General features: G+C 38.9%; 3 protein-coding genes across 3 annotated transcripts; all 3 read right to left on the bottom strand.

Moving 5' to 3' along the window:
• Window positions 1-2,969: 2,969 nt before the first annotated feature.
• On the bottom strand, window positions 2,970-4,505 carry LOC117328158. Its single transcript, XM_033885555.1, has 2 exons — window positions 3,861-4,505; window positions 2,970-3,446 (listed from the first exon to the last, which is right to left on the bottom strand). Exons 1-2 carry the CDS (start codon window positions 4,261-4,263, stop codon window positions 3,019-3,021), a joined length of 831 nt encoding a protein of 276 aa, XP_033741446.1. The 5' UTR covers window positions 4,264-4,505; the 3' UTR covers window positions 2,970-3,018.
• Window positions 4,506-5,426: 921 nt separating this feature from the next.
• Window positions 5,427-7,749, bottom strand: LOC117328157. Its single transcript, XM_033885554.1, has 2 exons — window positions 7,181-7,749; window positions 5,427-5,906 (listed from the first exon to the last, which is right to left on the bottom strand). The coding sequence occupies exons 1-2, from the start codon at window positions 7,713-7,715 to the stop codon at window positions 5,479-5,481; spliced, it is 963 nt and encodes a 320-aa protein (XP_033741445.1). The 5' UTR covers window positions 7,716-7,749; the 3' UTR covers window positions 5,427-5,478.
• A 2,612-nt stretch (window positions 7,750-10,361) lies between these two features.
• On the bottom strand, window positions 10,362-12,360 carry LOC117328156. Its single transcript, XM_033885553.1, has 2 exons — window positions 11,315-12,360; window positions 10,362-10,863 (listed from the first exon to the last, which is right to left on the bottom strand). The coding sequence occupies exons 1-2, from the start codon at window positions 11,847-11,849 to the stop codon at window positions 10,436-10,438; spliced, it is 963 nt and encodes a 320-aa protein (XP_033741444.1). The 5' UTR covers window positions 11,850-12,360; the 3' UTR covers window positions 10,362-10,435.
• Window positions 12,361-14,259: the final 1,899 nt, after the last annotated feature.

Here is a 14,259-nt window from a genome sequence, read left to right as displayed (position 1 = left end):
CGGAGGAGCGTGTGTCATTATGTCACGGACTAGCGTGTATCATAATGTCACGCACGGAGTAGCGTGTGTCACTATGTTACTGAGTAGCGCGTGTCATTATGTCAGGGAGTAGCGTGTGTCATTATGTCACGGAGTAGCGTACGTCATTATGTCACGGACTAGCGTGTATCATTATGTCACTGAGTAGCGTGTGTCATTATGTCACGGAGTAGCGTGTGGCATTATGTCACGGAGGAGCATGTGGCATCGTGTCACTCACGGACTAGCGTGTGTCATTATGTCATTCACGGAGTAGCGTGTGTCATTTTGTCACGGAGTAGCGTGTGGCATTGTGTCACGGAGTAGCGTGTATCATTATGTCACGGAGTAGCGTGTGTCATTATGTCACTTACAGAGTAGCGTGTGTCATTATGTCATTCACGGGCTAACGTGTGTCATTTTGTATTATTATACCTCAGACTTGTATCACAGCTTCTGATTAGTGAAAACCATGTCACGTGATTAAAAACATTCGTTATGTCAACCACAAATTTCCAAATAATTCATTATTTACTTGCTGTCGCTTTCGAAACATCATGTCACCCTCTGAATATCATAATGTCACCCTCTCGTGAGCCCTCCAAAATCGTTATGTCACCCTCTCGTGAGCCCCAACTCGGAACTCTCTTCTGTAACGTCTTATAAAGTAGTCGAATCAGAGGAGTTCCGAGTATTCTGCTCGATAACAACAATGGCTGCCGGCGGACGCTATCGTCTGCCAACTGTGGAGGAAATGGCGAAATTATTGCAAGAAAAGGATTCTAAAAACACCAAAAGGGTCATCAATGGGGCCGTGGATTCCTTTATTCATTTCCTATCTGCAACAGGTAGACCAAAGGATTTTGAAAACTTCGACGTCCATACATTGAACGTTCGACTGGGAGAATTTTATGCCGGGGACCAGAAAGACGATGGGGTACCTCTTAAACGATCTTCGTTGAACAGTCTAAAATATGGTTTGAAGAAATACATATTGAACAAAATGAGTATAGACATCAGTGGTCAGGTTAGAATCCTATGGCTATAGGTTGATTACAATTGAGCATTTGTTGAATAGTTGATGAATTAATGAAATAAATTTTCTTAAAAACTGTTGATAGTCTAGTAATAAATAAACTTATTGATACCAAAATTGATTCACTTATGTTTTTTTCGGTAAAATAAAACAATTACTGCCCTTGTTCCGGGTTGACATGTCAACCCGGAACGAGGGCAATAATTGTATAATATGACTTGAGTGTTTGCTTTATTCTCATTGGCCCACTTCATGTTTTCCTCTCCAGCACCTGTTTGTGAGTAGACCTGTTCGTGCTAAAAATAACTCGACTGGGAAATTCCCTTCACATTGCCGACCGGTTCGTGCTATTTTTAGCACAAACAGGTCTGCAATCTTTGCTTCCCTGTTGTCCAGTCGCACAACGCGTTAGTTTTGACAACAGCCAATCAGAATACTTGATACAAGCGATCGTTTGGAACCACTTTGTTTACAATATGGCAGACGGTCAACCCACAGAACGCTTTGCTACAATAAACGAAGAAGAACTTAATGATCTATTGAAGAAAAAAGATGCAAAGAACACACGCAAGAACACTGCTGTCGCTGCGAAATTATTTAGGCAATATTTGGGTGCCAAAGGTCAGTCAACGGACTTCGAACATTATAGTAAACATGATTTGGACAGGAGCCTTGGGAAGTTCTACGCTGAAGTGCGACAAGAAAACGGGGACCACTACAAGAAGACAAGTCTAATAGCCATTAGACACAGGATAAATAGGTATTTATCCAGCTCTGCTACGAGTGTGTGTGATATTGTAAACGACACAGCATTCAGAGAATCAAAAAAAATGTTTGACGCTGTGTGTAAAGACCTCAAACGTCAGGGGAAAGGCGGAATGGAATTATACAATTTCATATATTTCTGATATTGAAAGCTACTGGTAATTCATCAATATCTACACTCCAATAAAATCTGACCATGGATTAAATATGAAATCTGTGATATATTGTTACTGATTATAAATGTTGTTTTTGCAAATGGTTCTATTATTAAACTGTTGAATTGTTAACTTCTTAATTGTTATTCATTTGTTTTATTTGGTCATATTACAAAGCAGTTATTGCATTTTGTTTTCGGTGTACACGAGACTATACGGACCTGGGCAAGAGTTTGTTCACCTCGGCCTTCGGCCTTCGGCCTCGATGAACAAACTCTTGCCCAGGTCCGTATAGTCTCGTGTACACCTCAACAAAATGCAATAATTGTATAATGTCACTCACGGAGTAGCGTGTGTCATTATGTCACTCACGGACTAGTGTGTGTCATTATGTCACTCACGGTCTAGTGTGTGTCATTATGTCACGGACTAGCAAGTGTCATTATGCCACAGAGTAGCATGTGTCATTATGTCACGGACTAGCATGTGTTATTATGTCACGGAGTAGCGAGTGTCATTATGTCACTAACGGACTAGCGTGTGTCATTATGTCACTAACGGAGTAGCGTGTGTCATTATGTCACGGACTAGCGTGTCAGTATGTCACTCACGGTCTAGTGTGTGTCATTATGTCACTCACGGACTAGCGTGTGTCATTATGTCACTAACGGAGTAGCGTGTGTCATTATGTCACGGACTAGCGTGTGTCATTGTGTCACTTACGGACTAGCGTGTGGCATTATGTCAAGGAGTAACGTGTATCATGTCACGGAGTAGCATGTGTCATGTCACGGAATAGCATGTGTCATTATGTCACGGACTAGCGTGTGTCATTATGTCACGGAGTAGCGTGGGTCATTATGTCACGGACTAGTGCGTGTCATTGTGTCACTCACGGACTAGAATCTGTCATCATGTCAGTCAGTTACTATTATATGTTTTATGTAATGTGTAAGAAGTTAAGAACAGGTGCACATATCATATGAGAAATCACTAAAAAGTAGAAACGTTGCCTCGATTTATATATTTGAAATTTCACAAACGCTATATTAAAAAGCCAGTGAACGTTGACCAACCATATCCATGGATACGTATGGCGCCATCTGTGTGGATAGACGGGTTGTTGTATATTCGAACCCAAACTCGATCCCCAAAGTCCAAACGTACTAAGACTGAGTTAGTGCCTTGATTGTATCGCTGGTTCCCGGCGGCATAGTTCACCATTACCTGGTTACCATTGACAACCAGTTCTGTCTCGACCTGTTCATTGAAGAATACCATGATGGTGACCGAGAAGTGATAGACGCCGGACTCCGGACAGGTAAACACTCCCGTCAGGTTGTCGTAGACTGACCCTTCGTTAAGGATGACGTGCTGAAAGAGGACTGTCTGATGAGTTACCAGCGAAACATCATGTTGGGACGTCTGGGCGGAAAATGCTTTCTTCAGCTGGATACCAGATACACGATGACCTGCAATATAGAACATTCAATGAATATTAGATCTGATTAGAGGTTTAGCTTCGTTTTTGTCAGAGACAAAAAAGCTTGAACAATAGACATGGCCGACACCAGTCAGATCCCTTTTACGCTTATGATATTGTATAATGCATATTAGGGGTGGACATTTTCAGATCAGATTGTTTTAAATGATTTAGGATAAGGATAGCAAAACATCTACTTTAGCTCCTTGGATCTGGGTTATATTCAGCATTGATACGTCGTTTAAAAGCGTGGTAAGTGTTGTCCACCCATGTAAATAAACATCCTTATCATGACTGCTGAGATCCCAAATATGGACGGTAGGTACAATTCGTACGTCCTACCTACAGAGAATCCACCTATGTCTCCATACTATATATATAGCATACTCAGTTTATCACTTACTTCGTGTCGCCAAACGTTTAGATTGTACCGGGCGCCTAATTGACTGTGGTTCTGATGCCAAGAAAGTGCGTTCATAGGAATAAGACGTGTCCTGTCTGCCATGTTGTAGTTCCGACACCGCCTCTTGTAGTCGAATGCGAGTCTCGTTTAGATCGGTTCGAGTGGCTAACAATTCTAAGTTCACAGCCTTCATCGCCGATTTTGTCCAGTCAAGTTCACCTTGCATGTATTTCAGTTTGTCTTTGGTGTCTTCCAGCTCGGATTTCAGAGTTTTTATGGATAAGGAAAAGTCTTTCTCCATTTGGCGAAGTCGCATTTCGATTGAATACTCGTGATCTGGGACAGCTAGATTCCTAGTTACCTGAATCAATAGTAACAGAAAGACTAGCCACTTTAACGCCATCTTGACGGTATCTAAGGGACTATCTTATCAGTGAGAGATTATCAGTGTGCCACTTTCATGTACATCGGCGTCACTAGATCAAAGCATCAGAGACGGACAAGATAACAGATAATAATACAGTAGATGTAGTTATAACTAAAAGGGTGTGATCGTGATGGTGACAGAGAGGAAGAGTGAAAACTGGCAGAAACTTCGGGAGGCTTGGGGCAAACATTTGGAAAATGACTATTTGGGTAATGCGCCCACTAGTATTTAGTTCCATAGCTGGTTCACAAAACTGTGATACATCGTATATTTTGTTTATCAAATTTAAATTGGGTAATATATACGGCCTGTAAATGCCATGAATACAGAAATAAAAATAAGATATAAGGAAAAGTACCATCCCTATCCCTGCTTCCGCATCCTTTGCTTTTCTCCTGGCATAGTTAATTGTTTTAGGGGCCACTGTCTTTGATAAAAACAATAGGAAGGATTGTACTAAAGACACAGGATATTAGCTCCTTTTGGAATAAACTGAGAGTTGGTTACAGTAGTAAAATTAAGTGTGCTCTATAATACAGCTGTTTTTACACATAGGACTCGTAAGTGTTGCTAAGTATCTAAAGTGATAAGAGGCAATCAAAACAGCTCGTCAAAAATCTGGATTCGGAGGTACACAAAACCCATACAGATATGTAATTTCAATAAATGTCGTATTTTCCAATATTGGATTTCAGAGGAGCATTAAGTTCACATGAAATAAAACGTGACAAACGGGTAATGATAAACTTTGTGACAAGATTGTAGAAAAAAACACACAATATAGGTTAGCATATATCTGAATCATACTAATTCGATTGTCTAGAGCGATATGAAAATACATTCGGTGTTCCATCACCCTGATACTCATTTTGAGGACATTGCCTTGTTTTAACTTAGATTTACATAAATGGGGGTGCGACAACATATGCTTAACGTTCTGGAACATCTCGTCCTATACTCCTTTCACTCGTTCAATGTTATCCAGTTAAATTTATATTTATGTCCCCTTTTTTAGTAAGGGAGTATATAGTTATCACTGTATGTGCTGGGCGCCAATTGTATCTGTAAAGAAATATCATCAATCTTTTTATATGGAAATATTTAACATCATAAATGTATTCACACAAATAACACCGAAATAAATCAGAAAGTGAACTTTATTTATGTGATAAAAACATTCCACTATAGACATTATATCATAAAGCCGGTGAACGTTGACCAGGATTGTCCATAGATACGTATGGCACCATCCGTGTTGATGGACGGGTTCTTATTTATTCGAACCCAAACCCGATCTCCGATATCCAAACGTAATAAGACTGTGTTAGTACCCTGGTTGTGTCGCTGGTTCCCGGCGGCATAGTTCACCATTACCTGGTTACCATTGACAACCAGTTCTGTTTCAACTTCGTCGTTGCGAAATGCCATAATGGTGACCGAGAAGTGATAGACGCCGGACTGCGGACAGGTAAACACTCCCGTCAGGTTGTCGTAGACTGACCCTTCGTTAAGGATGACGCGAGGAAAGAGGACTGTCTGATGAGTTACAAGCGAGTTTTCATGATTGGACGCCTGAGCAGAAAATGCTTTTTCCAGGTGTTCGCCAGATACACGGCGACCTGCATTATACAACATTCAATGTAAATTGACATTCTATTGATAGGTCATTTAAGGACGGCTTTGTAACATTGAAAATGGACCCTCGTTGAAAACTGACCCGGGGTAGGTTTTTAACGTTGAATATTGACCTTGAATATTGTTGAAAATTGAACCATCGCCGCATTCCTAACTCTGACCCGTGAAATATGGACCCCGTTGAAAACTGACCCTATTACAAATGGTTTACCATTTCGTAAATAAACCCGCCCTGTCGACTCAATTAATATGGCCGATTCGAACACACCAAATCTCAAGGGCACTAGATCAAAGTTCAAGGTCAAGCGATGAGTTGGTGGGAATATCGTACTCAGACCGTGTAATTTTACGTCATTTTCACTATCTCGAAACTCCCGTATTAACCAACCAAGTCCGAATATCCTACGGCCTGAGAGTGTGCCTGAACGATATCAAAATTATCCGTCAGAACAAAATATGTGGACGGTCGGACAAGACATTACTATAGGACGATGTATTGGAAGCTTATGTCATCCCAATACGTACTCAGGAGAGGGCACCTACAGGGAGAGAGGCGATCAAAGACACCATGTCTGTCAAATGGAGTAGATCGGTGAAGCTTGTGTTGTACATTTTATGCTGTCATTATTCAACAACAGGACCCATTTTTCAACGACACTCAGGGTCCATAATCAACATTGAAAACTGACCAAGGGTCAATATTCAACGGAGGTCCATTTTCAACGTTACAGCCTCAGACCAAATATGGTCAAAATTCACTGAGCTGAGTCTTAGATGACAAGTAATGCATCTTAGGAAACTCTGATGACGATGGATAACGGACGTCGAGCCATTTTAAGCATAAGCTCATAGATCAACCGACCCAATGTGAACGGAGATTTTACCTGTTATGTATAGGGAAAACAGTACTCAATACAAGTATTACTTATACAGTAGGCAAATGTCCACCAAGAAGATATTGAACAGCATGCCGCCGGTTATTCTTTCGGCGATTGCTTTTGTTAAAACTTACACATCAGACCTATATAACCGCGTTCTTAATTTCTTTTAAAGTGATTGTAATTGATATATTTCGATTTATTAAAAAGTCTCGAAGGACAATATTCTAGTAGCAATAAAGATATACATCAACAATAAATAAAAACACTTAAAAAGACAAGATTGACATTATAGCTCATTAATGATTTGTCATACTACAGAAAGAATGATATCATGAGGGTCAACAAAGGTCACCTGTTCCGACGTAGCTTCAACTTACTTCGTGTCGTCAAACGTTTAAATTGCTTGGTTATACGACGCCAAGTTGACTGCGGTTCAGGCTTCAACATTTTTCGTTCTGGAAAATGTGTCTTCGTGTCTTGTTTGCCTTGTTGACCAGTTCTAGGTTCCTCTGATCCTGGAATTTCTGATTCAAACCTGCCATCGATTTGATCAGTCGTGGAATGTGTTTTATCAAATTCCGACTTTGTGGCGAACAGTTCTGCCCTAGTCTTCTGCAATTCTGACTGCGTCTGTTGTAGTCCAATGCGAGTCTCCTTTAGATCGGTTCGAGTGGCTAACAACTCTAAGTTCACAGCTTTCACTGTCGACTTCGTCCACTCAATTTCCGCCTGAGCGTATCTCAGTTTATCTTGAGTGTCTTTCAGCTCGGATTTAAGAGTTTTTATGGACAGAGAAAAGTCTCTCTCCATTTTTCGGAATCGCATTTCGATGGAATCCTCATTATCCGGGACAGCTAGTGTACCGACTATGTGTACAAACAGCAATATAAACGCTAGGTACTTTGACGCCATATTGACCGATGCTTCAAAACCTTATCAGTGAGAGGTTATCAGTATTCACGTGTTCCACTTTCTGGACATGTACATCTTAGAGACTTGACCAAGTCAACAACAGGGTCAGACAAAAATAGACTTACTGATAGTTCTAATGAAATGTAAACACAGGAGGAATGAGAGACGGACGAATATGTGTCCGTCGGATGCCACAGACATGGATTCTTGTATCAAATGAGTAAGATAAACAAATGCTGCGAGAAGAATAATTATTGTTAAATCAAAATCATTATAACCATGATAACAAATCCTACCGATTAATAAAAATCAGTTTAAACCTAAATCCTTATTTTCATGACATTTTTATTCCTGAAATAAGCAAACAAAAATAACTGTTTTATGTAGCCAAATTGAATTGGCGCTCGGAGAAACACAAATGGATAACATTATTATAAAATGGAAAATAGAAGAAAAACTGAACAAATAGAAATCTAAACTGATTGGACGCCCTCCAATCATATATCCCCTGTCACGTTTGAAAAACCAATATCATATCAACGTTTTACGCATCCCAATACATAAAAACGAACAAAAAAAAAGTCTTCATACACGAGAAGTGATTCACTTCCTGGTCAATGGTGAGATATTTGGACGGAAAAAATCGCTCAGTGCACCCAAAATGATGTTGAGTGAGTATGGATAGAGGCGATGACGGACGGACTAGGTACGAAGGTCAACTTGAGTAACCTCACTAAGGACAATACTCTATAGTTTATATAGCATTTATTAAACTAATGCTTCACAGTACAAATGAAACTAGCAGTGTCAGACTTTTGCCCCAAATTGATATAGATTTTAAACTGTTGCGGGCTTCTCCATAAACTTGACCTTGCGGTGGAAATCGTTGCTTGTCATTTTTATGTCAAAGTCAATGCATCTTAGTAAAAGATATAAGTCGAAAACTTTTATTACTTTGTAAAGCATTGGACAATCTGACGCCCGTATTTTACATAATCGGCGGCTTGATGCTTAAATCTATTTAAAGTAATAGTGATATTTTCACCTGGGATCGAGGATGGTCCGTTTTCGCATCTATACATACTCTATCAACATCCTTTTGGGTGAATTGAGCGATTTATTGCGCGAATTATTGCATCCAAATATCTTCGTCACCTATAGAAGATGAAAGAGGTATGGCGCATATTGGCCTGTTTCGACCTAATGGTGACCGTTTTCAATATAAAAAAATTATTGTTAAAAACTGAGTTTTTGAATACAAACCTTAAGTCTATAACATATAAAAAAATTTATTTGCGAAAAATGTGTTTGTTCATTGTAATGGATATTTCATTAAATGACCGTAAAGTTGCATCTTCGGGCTATTTGCAACTTCCGAGGGGGCTTTTCCCGCATTCATATCATTTTTGACATAGTGCGCATCGGAAGACCAACTTTTACAATGTCTTGTTTTATTCTATGTACCAAAAGACAACTAAAATCCTATTCTTAAAAAGTGGTCCTCCGATGCGCTGGTATCAAAAAATTGAAAAAACATAGTTGATAAAATATTTCAATTTTCGCATTAACCAGACTGACTATAATTGATAACATGAGCTTAGCATTCCGTAAGTCCGCATAGCTCATATATGGTAGAACCATCGCTTAGCAACCCGAAGGTTCCAAGTTCGAATCACCAAGATGTATCATAGTCATATTTTGTTATGTTTTTAAGAATAATACCATAATAATATTTTTCTTGGGTCATATTTAAAAGATTTTTTTTTCAACATTAAATGCATATTTAATATAAAATATTTAGTTTTAAGTTAGTTAATTTTCACTTGGATAAAAAAAAGAGTGAAATCATAACCGATTTACTCCATATCATTCAAAGTAAAATGTAAATGAGCTGCAGCGTCGACCACATGCATAAATGGATGAGTAGTGTAAACTTCCTGTTTAACGTGTCAATTTAACTTTATTTCATGTGGTATTGATTGACTACATAATCCGTTTACAACACACAGCGCGCTAATGGACCATGACAATCTATTTTGGTAATGTGGGAATCACTGTGGTCACATGATATTTTACCTGTATTTTAAGCCCAGACTATCGCTGTCCGTGGCCTAGGTCAGGATATAGTAATTTGTATCCGACCGATCATTAAGGGGGTACGACATGAGCAGTATATAATATTCCACTGTCATGAAAACTGACATGAGTGATCCATGCCTCTCTTTGCTGCAAAAAAATATATCTAGATTTTTTTTGAGAAATTATGCATTTTAAGGTATTATTTTAAAATAAGAATAACAAAAATGTCACAATTCTTTGAAAATGTTTAATGGAAAGATGGATAATCCATTTTTAGTTTAGAAACTTTACCTACCGGTAAGAATTTGAATTTTGGGGGTGTTTCTATTCCACCAAAACATGGAAATTTGAATATTTGAATATTAGATTTTTTGAATAACAGAAACAGCTATCTCCCCTTTATAGTTTATTACGTTGGTCTGTCGTTTTGTTGGTGTCACAGACCAGCATAGCTCCCGACTATATTGTCATATGTATCTGCATTCACAGGAGGATACAGAAAAAAAATATATTACACCTATGTCGATCTCGGCCCTTCGTCCGGATAAACAGACAGACTAAATCAAAAAAGATAAAACATAAAAATGTCATTTATTTTGTGTGATCTCACAAAATCATTCCAAAGTACGATTTAACGAACATTATATCATAAAGCCTGTGAACGTTGACCAACCATATCCATGGATACGCATGGCACCATCCGGGTTCACAACCGGGTTCTCCAGTATTCGAACCCAAACCCGATCTCCGATATCCAAATGTAATAAGACTGCGTTAGTTCCCTGGTTGTGTCGCTGGTTCCCGCCGGCATAGTTAAACATTACCTGGTTACCATTGACAACCAGTTCTGTTTCAATTTCGTCGTTGCGAAATACCATGATAGTGACCGAGAAGTGATAGATGCCGGCCTCCGGACAGGTAAACACTCCCGTCAGGTTGTCGTAGGCTGACCCTTCGTTAAGGATGACGTGAGGAAAGAGGACTGTCTGATGAGTTACAAGCGAGTTTTCATGATGGGACGTCTGGGCGGAAAATGCTTTCTTCATGTTCACGTCTGACACACGGCGACCTGCAATATAGAACACTAAATGAATGAAAATGGAAGGGTTTACTGATCACAGATTCTTAGTCTGTTGTTTGACCAGAGACGAAGGATTTAACCACAGGTATAGCCTCTTCCTTCGCGTAGGCATAACGGAATGGCCAGCTGTGATGGATGAAAACTTTGTTGAAGGGTTCTACAGGTATGACATTGATTCGTAAAACGTATCGCGTGCAGAAGGGGTCAAATGTGAACGTAAATATAAACCAAATCTGTTGAAGGGTTTTAAGGTATGACTTTAATTCCGAAAAAATGTGTCCGCGCTGAAGGGGTCAAAGGTGACTTAAATCTTGAAACCAAACGACCACAAGAACGTGATCAGGTGTAGCACGTGAAACAGAAATGGGCGAGACGGGATGGACATTATAACGACATTTATGGTGTCATGAGTGTGCTTAACATTACATACATCATTTACCTCGTGTCGCCAAACTATTCGGTTGTTTAGCTATACGACGCCAAGTTGACTGCGGTTCAGGTGCCAAGGATAAACGTTCAGGAGAATTTGAAGCAGTGTGTTGCTTGCCATGTTCACTGATTCTATGTGATTCATATCCTGGAATATCTTTTCCGTCTTCAGCACTGTTTTTCTCAGTCATAGAATGTGTTTTAACAAATTCCGACTTTGTGGCGAACAGTTCTGCCCGAGTCTTCTGCAATTCTGTCTGCGTCTGTTGTAGTCCAATGCGAGTCTCCTTTAGATCGGTTCGAGTGGCTAACAACTCTAAGTTCACAGCTTTCACTGTCGACTTCGTCCACTCAATTTCCGCCTGAGCGTATCTCAGTTTGTCTTGAGTGTCTTTCAGCTCGGATTTAAGAGTTTTTATGGACAGAGAAAAGTCTCTCTCCATTTTTCGAAATCGCATTTCGATGGAATCCTCATTATCCGGGACAGCTAGTGTACCAACTACTTGTACCAACAGCAATAGAAACACTAGGTACTTTGACGCCATATTGATTAATGTCTTTACAAGGTGGCAAGCTTATCAGTACTATCAGGTTAACGTGTACTACTTACGGAATAGACAACAATGAAGACAGACAAAAATATAATAACTAGTAGTTGATTATAGGTCTCCAGATCGCTCTGTAGAGTGAAACAACGTGTGTGACAAAATGTATTAGCAAGCAAGAGTACCATGGGATGGAATAATTAACGCCCGTCGGATAAAAAGTGGCATTGACTCTTTCAAAAGCAGTCAAATCACAATGACGTGTAAGATCCATCGTGCACTTCCTTCCGGGCCAACAGCAATGAGTATTAAAACTACTAGATTCTATATCAAGAATAATTTATTGGACAGATACGGGTAACTTATTGGACGGTAACACATTATTTGACAGTTACGGATAACTTATTTGACGGTTGCAGTACCTTATTGGAAAGTTACGGGTAACTTGTTGGACGGTTACAGATACCTTATTGGATAGATACGGGTAACTTATTGGACAGATACGGTTAACTTATTGGACAGATACGGGTAACTTATTGGACAGATACGGGTAACTTATTGGATAGATACGGGTAACTTATTGGACAGATACATTATTGGAAAGTTACGGGTAACTTATTTGACGGTTACAGATACCTTATTGGATAGATACGGGTAACTTATTGGACAGATACGGGTAAGATTTTAAAGGAGCACATGGCAATGCTAGACAAATGAAAACAGTTATATCAACAACGGGATTACGTGTAAACAAGCAATACATGTGAAAATAAACATCTCTTAAGTGTAACAAGGTTTAAATATCAACATTCTTAAAAGTTTATTCGCTATTAAATGTTCCCATAATTGATTTCTCATGCATTATAATTTTCCTATAATAGCAGGTATGAATCACGGAATGCTCTTTTTACATGGAAAATAGATATGTATGTACATATCTTAACACTGAGAGACATATTCCCAGCATAATTGTATTTTCTTTGGATTCGTAATTTTGGCAATAACATTGTGTAGTTGCAGTTGAATGGCGCTTTTTTCCACAATTTATGACACCAAATTCCTTTGATATTATATCCGTTGATTGATTCGTATATAATCCCATAAATATAGCTATGATAGACCTTTGTTGAAAACATTTTAGATGTGGTGTTGAACATATGCTTTATCACACTTTAATTGTGTGATTTGGTTCATCATCCGAAAGGCACATGCATAATCCCAGAATTACACTATAATCACTTTCCTCAATCACATTATTTGAATGTAATCCATTTGAATACTGGATACTACTGGTGCTCCAAATGTATTGTACATGGGCGGGGTTTAGGAACACACCATCACATCACTGCTACAGGACACCACTGTCCTAAATTGTATCATACCAAAGAGATATTGAAACTCCAATATTAACACGAACTGGGCCTGCTTTAAGGTTCATGTAAATACTAACATAGTAAATCAAGTGATATTTATACAGATTTCGGCAAAACAGACATGGAAAGCCTGTTTCAGGAGAACAAATACAGCTCATGTGGATCAGTCATATTGTACAAAATAACCATGCCGGCTATGGTCGCAAGTGTCTATAGGAGGTAGTGCGAGCGCTTGCTTGACGAGATTTTATTTTATCAAAGCATAAACGTCGATTTTCTTTTGACCTTGAGATGCAAATGGCGGCTGTGAATTATATTACACAAATATGAAATGTAGGAAGGCATTTCAATTACTAAAAATGCCCATATTAAATACTATTAACACATCTGGGCACAGTAAGACGAATGCTTTCGAGACAAATAGTTAAATAGTGGAGTTTGGGGCTAATTTCAAAAATCTGAACATTTTAACTCAAACTCCGCTGTTGAACTATTTTTCCACAAGACGGACTACTTGCTATGATCAGAGTTCTATATAGTGTATGATAAGACCATTTTTGAAGAATGAAATGCCTTCCTACAGGCCAAAAATGTTATTACAATCTAATTAAAATTTAGATGGTCATTCTCACTACGTTACATGTAATGTAGTGAGAATGACCATCTTGATTTTAATTAGATTGTATAATTTACAGCCTTCATTTGCATTTCAAGGTCAAAAGGGAATCAAAGTTTATGCTTTGATAAAGTAAAATCTGGTCAAACAAGCGCTCGCACTACCGGCTATAGACACTTGTGACCATAACGGCATGGTTATTTTGAGCAATATGTATGAAACTGTATTTTTTCTCAAACTTAAAAACATTTTGTGCAAACTTCCGCTAACAAAAACTTACGCCATTTTATTTTTGTAGCGATCACACTCAAAATTGAATGGTCACAAAAAGGGACCAATGGTAACCTGTATGTGCACGTCTCAAGACAAGAATTCCACGGAAGTGGGCATGTCGCCTGCGCAGAAAGTTAGGTGATTATGA

The sequence above is a fragment of the Pecten maximus genome, chromosome 5 (assembly GCF_902652985.1).
Source record: "Pecten maximus chromosome 5, xPecMax1.1, whole genome shotgun sequence".
NCBI classification, from domain to species: domain Eukaryota; kingdom Metazoa; phylum Mollusca; class Bivalvia; order Pectinida; family Pectinidae; genus Pecten; species Pecten maximus.
The sequence above is the reverse complement of the archived record's forward strand: the minus strand, read 5'-3'. Positions and strand labels throughout refer to the sequence as shown.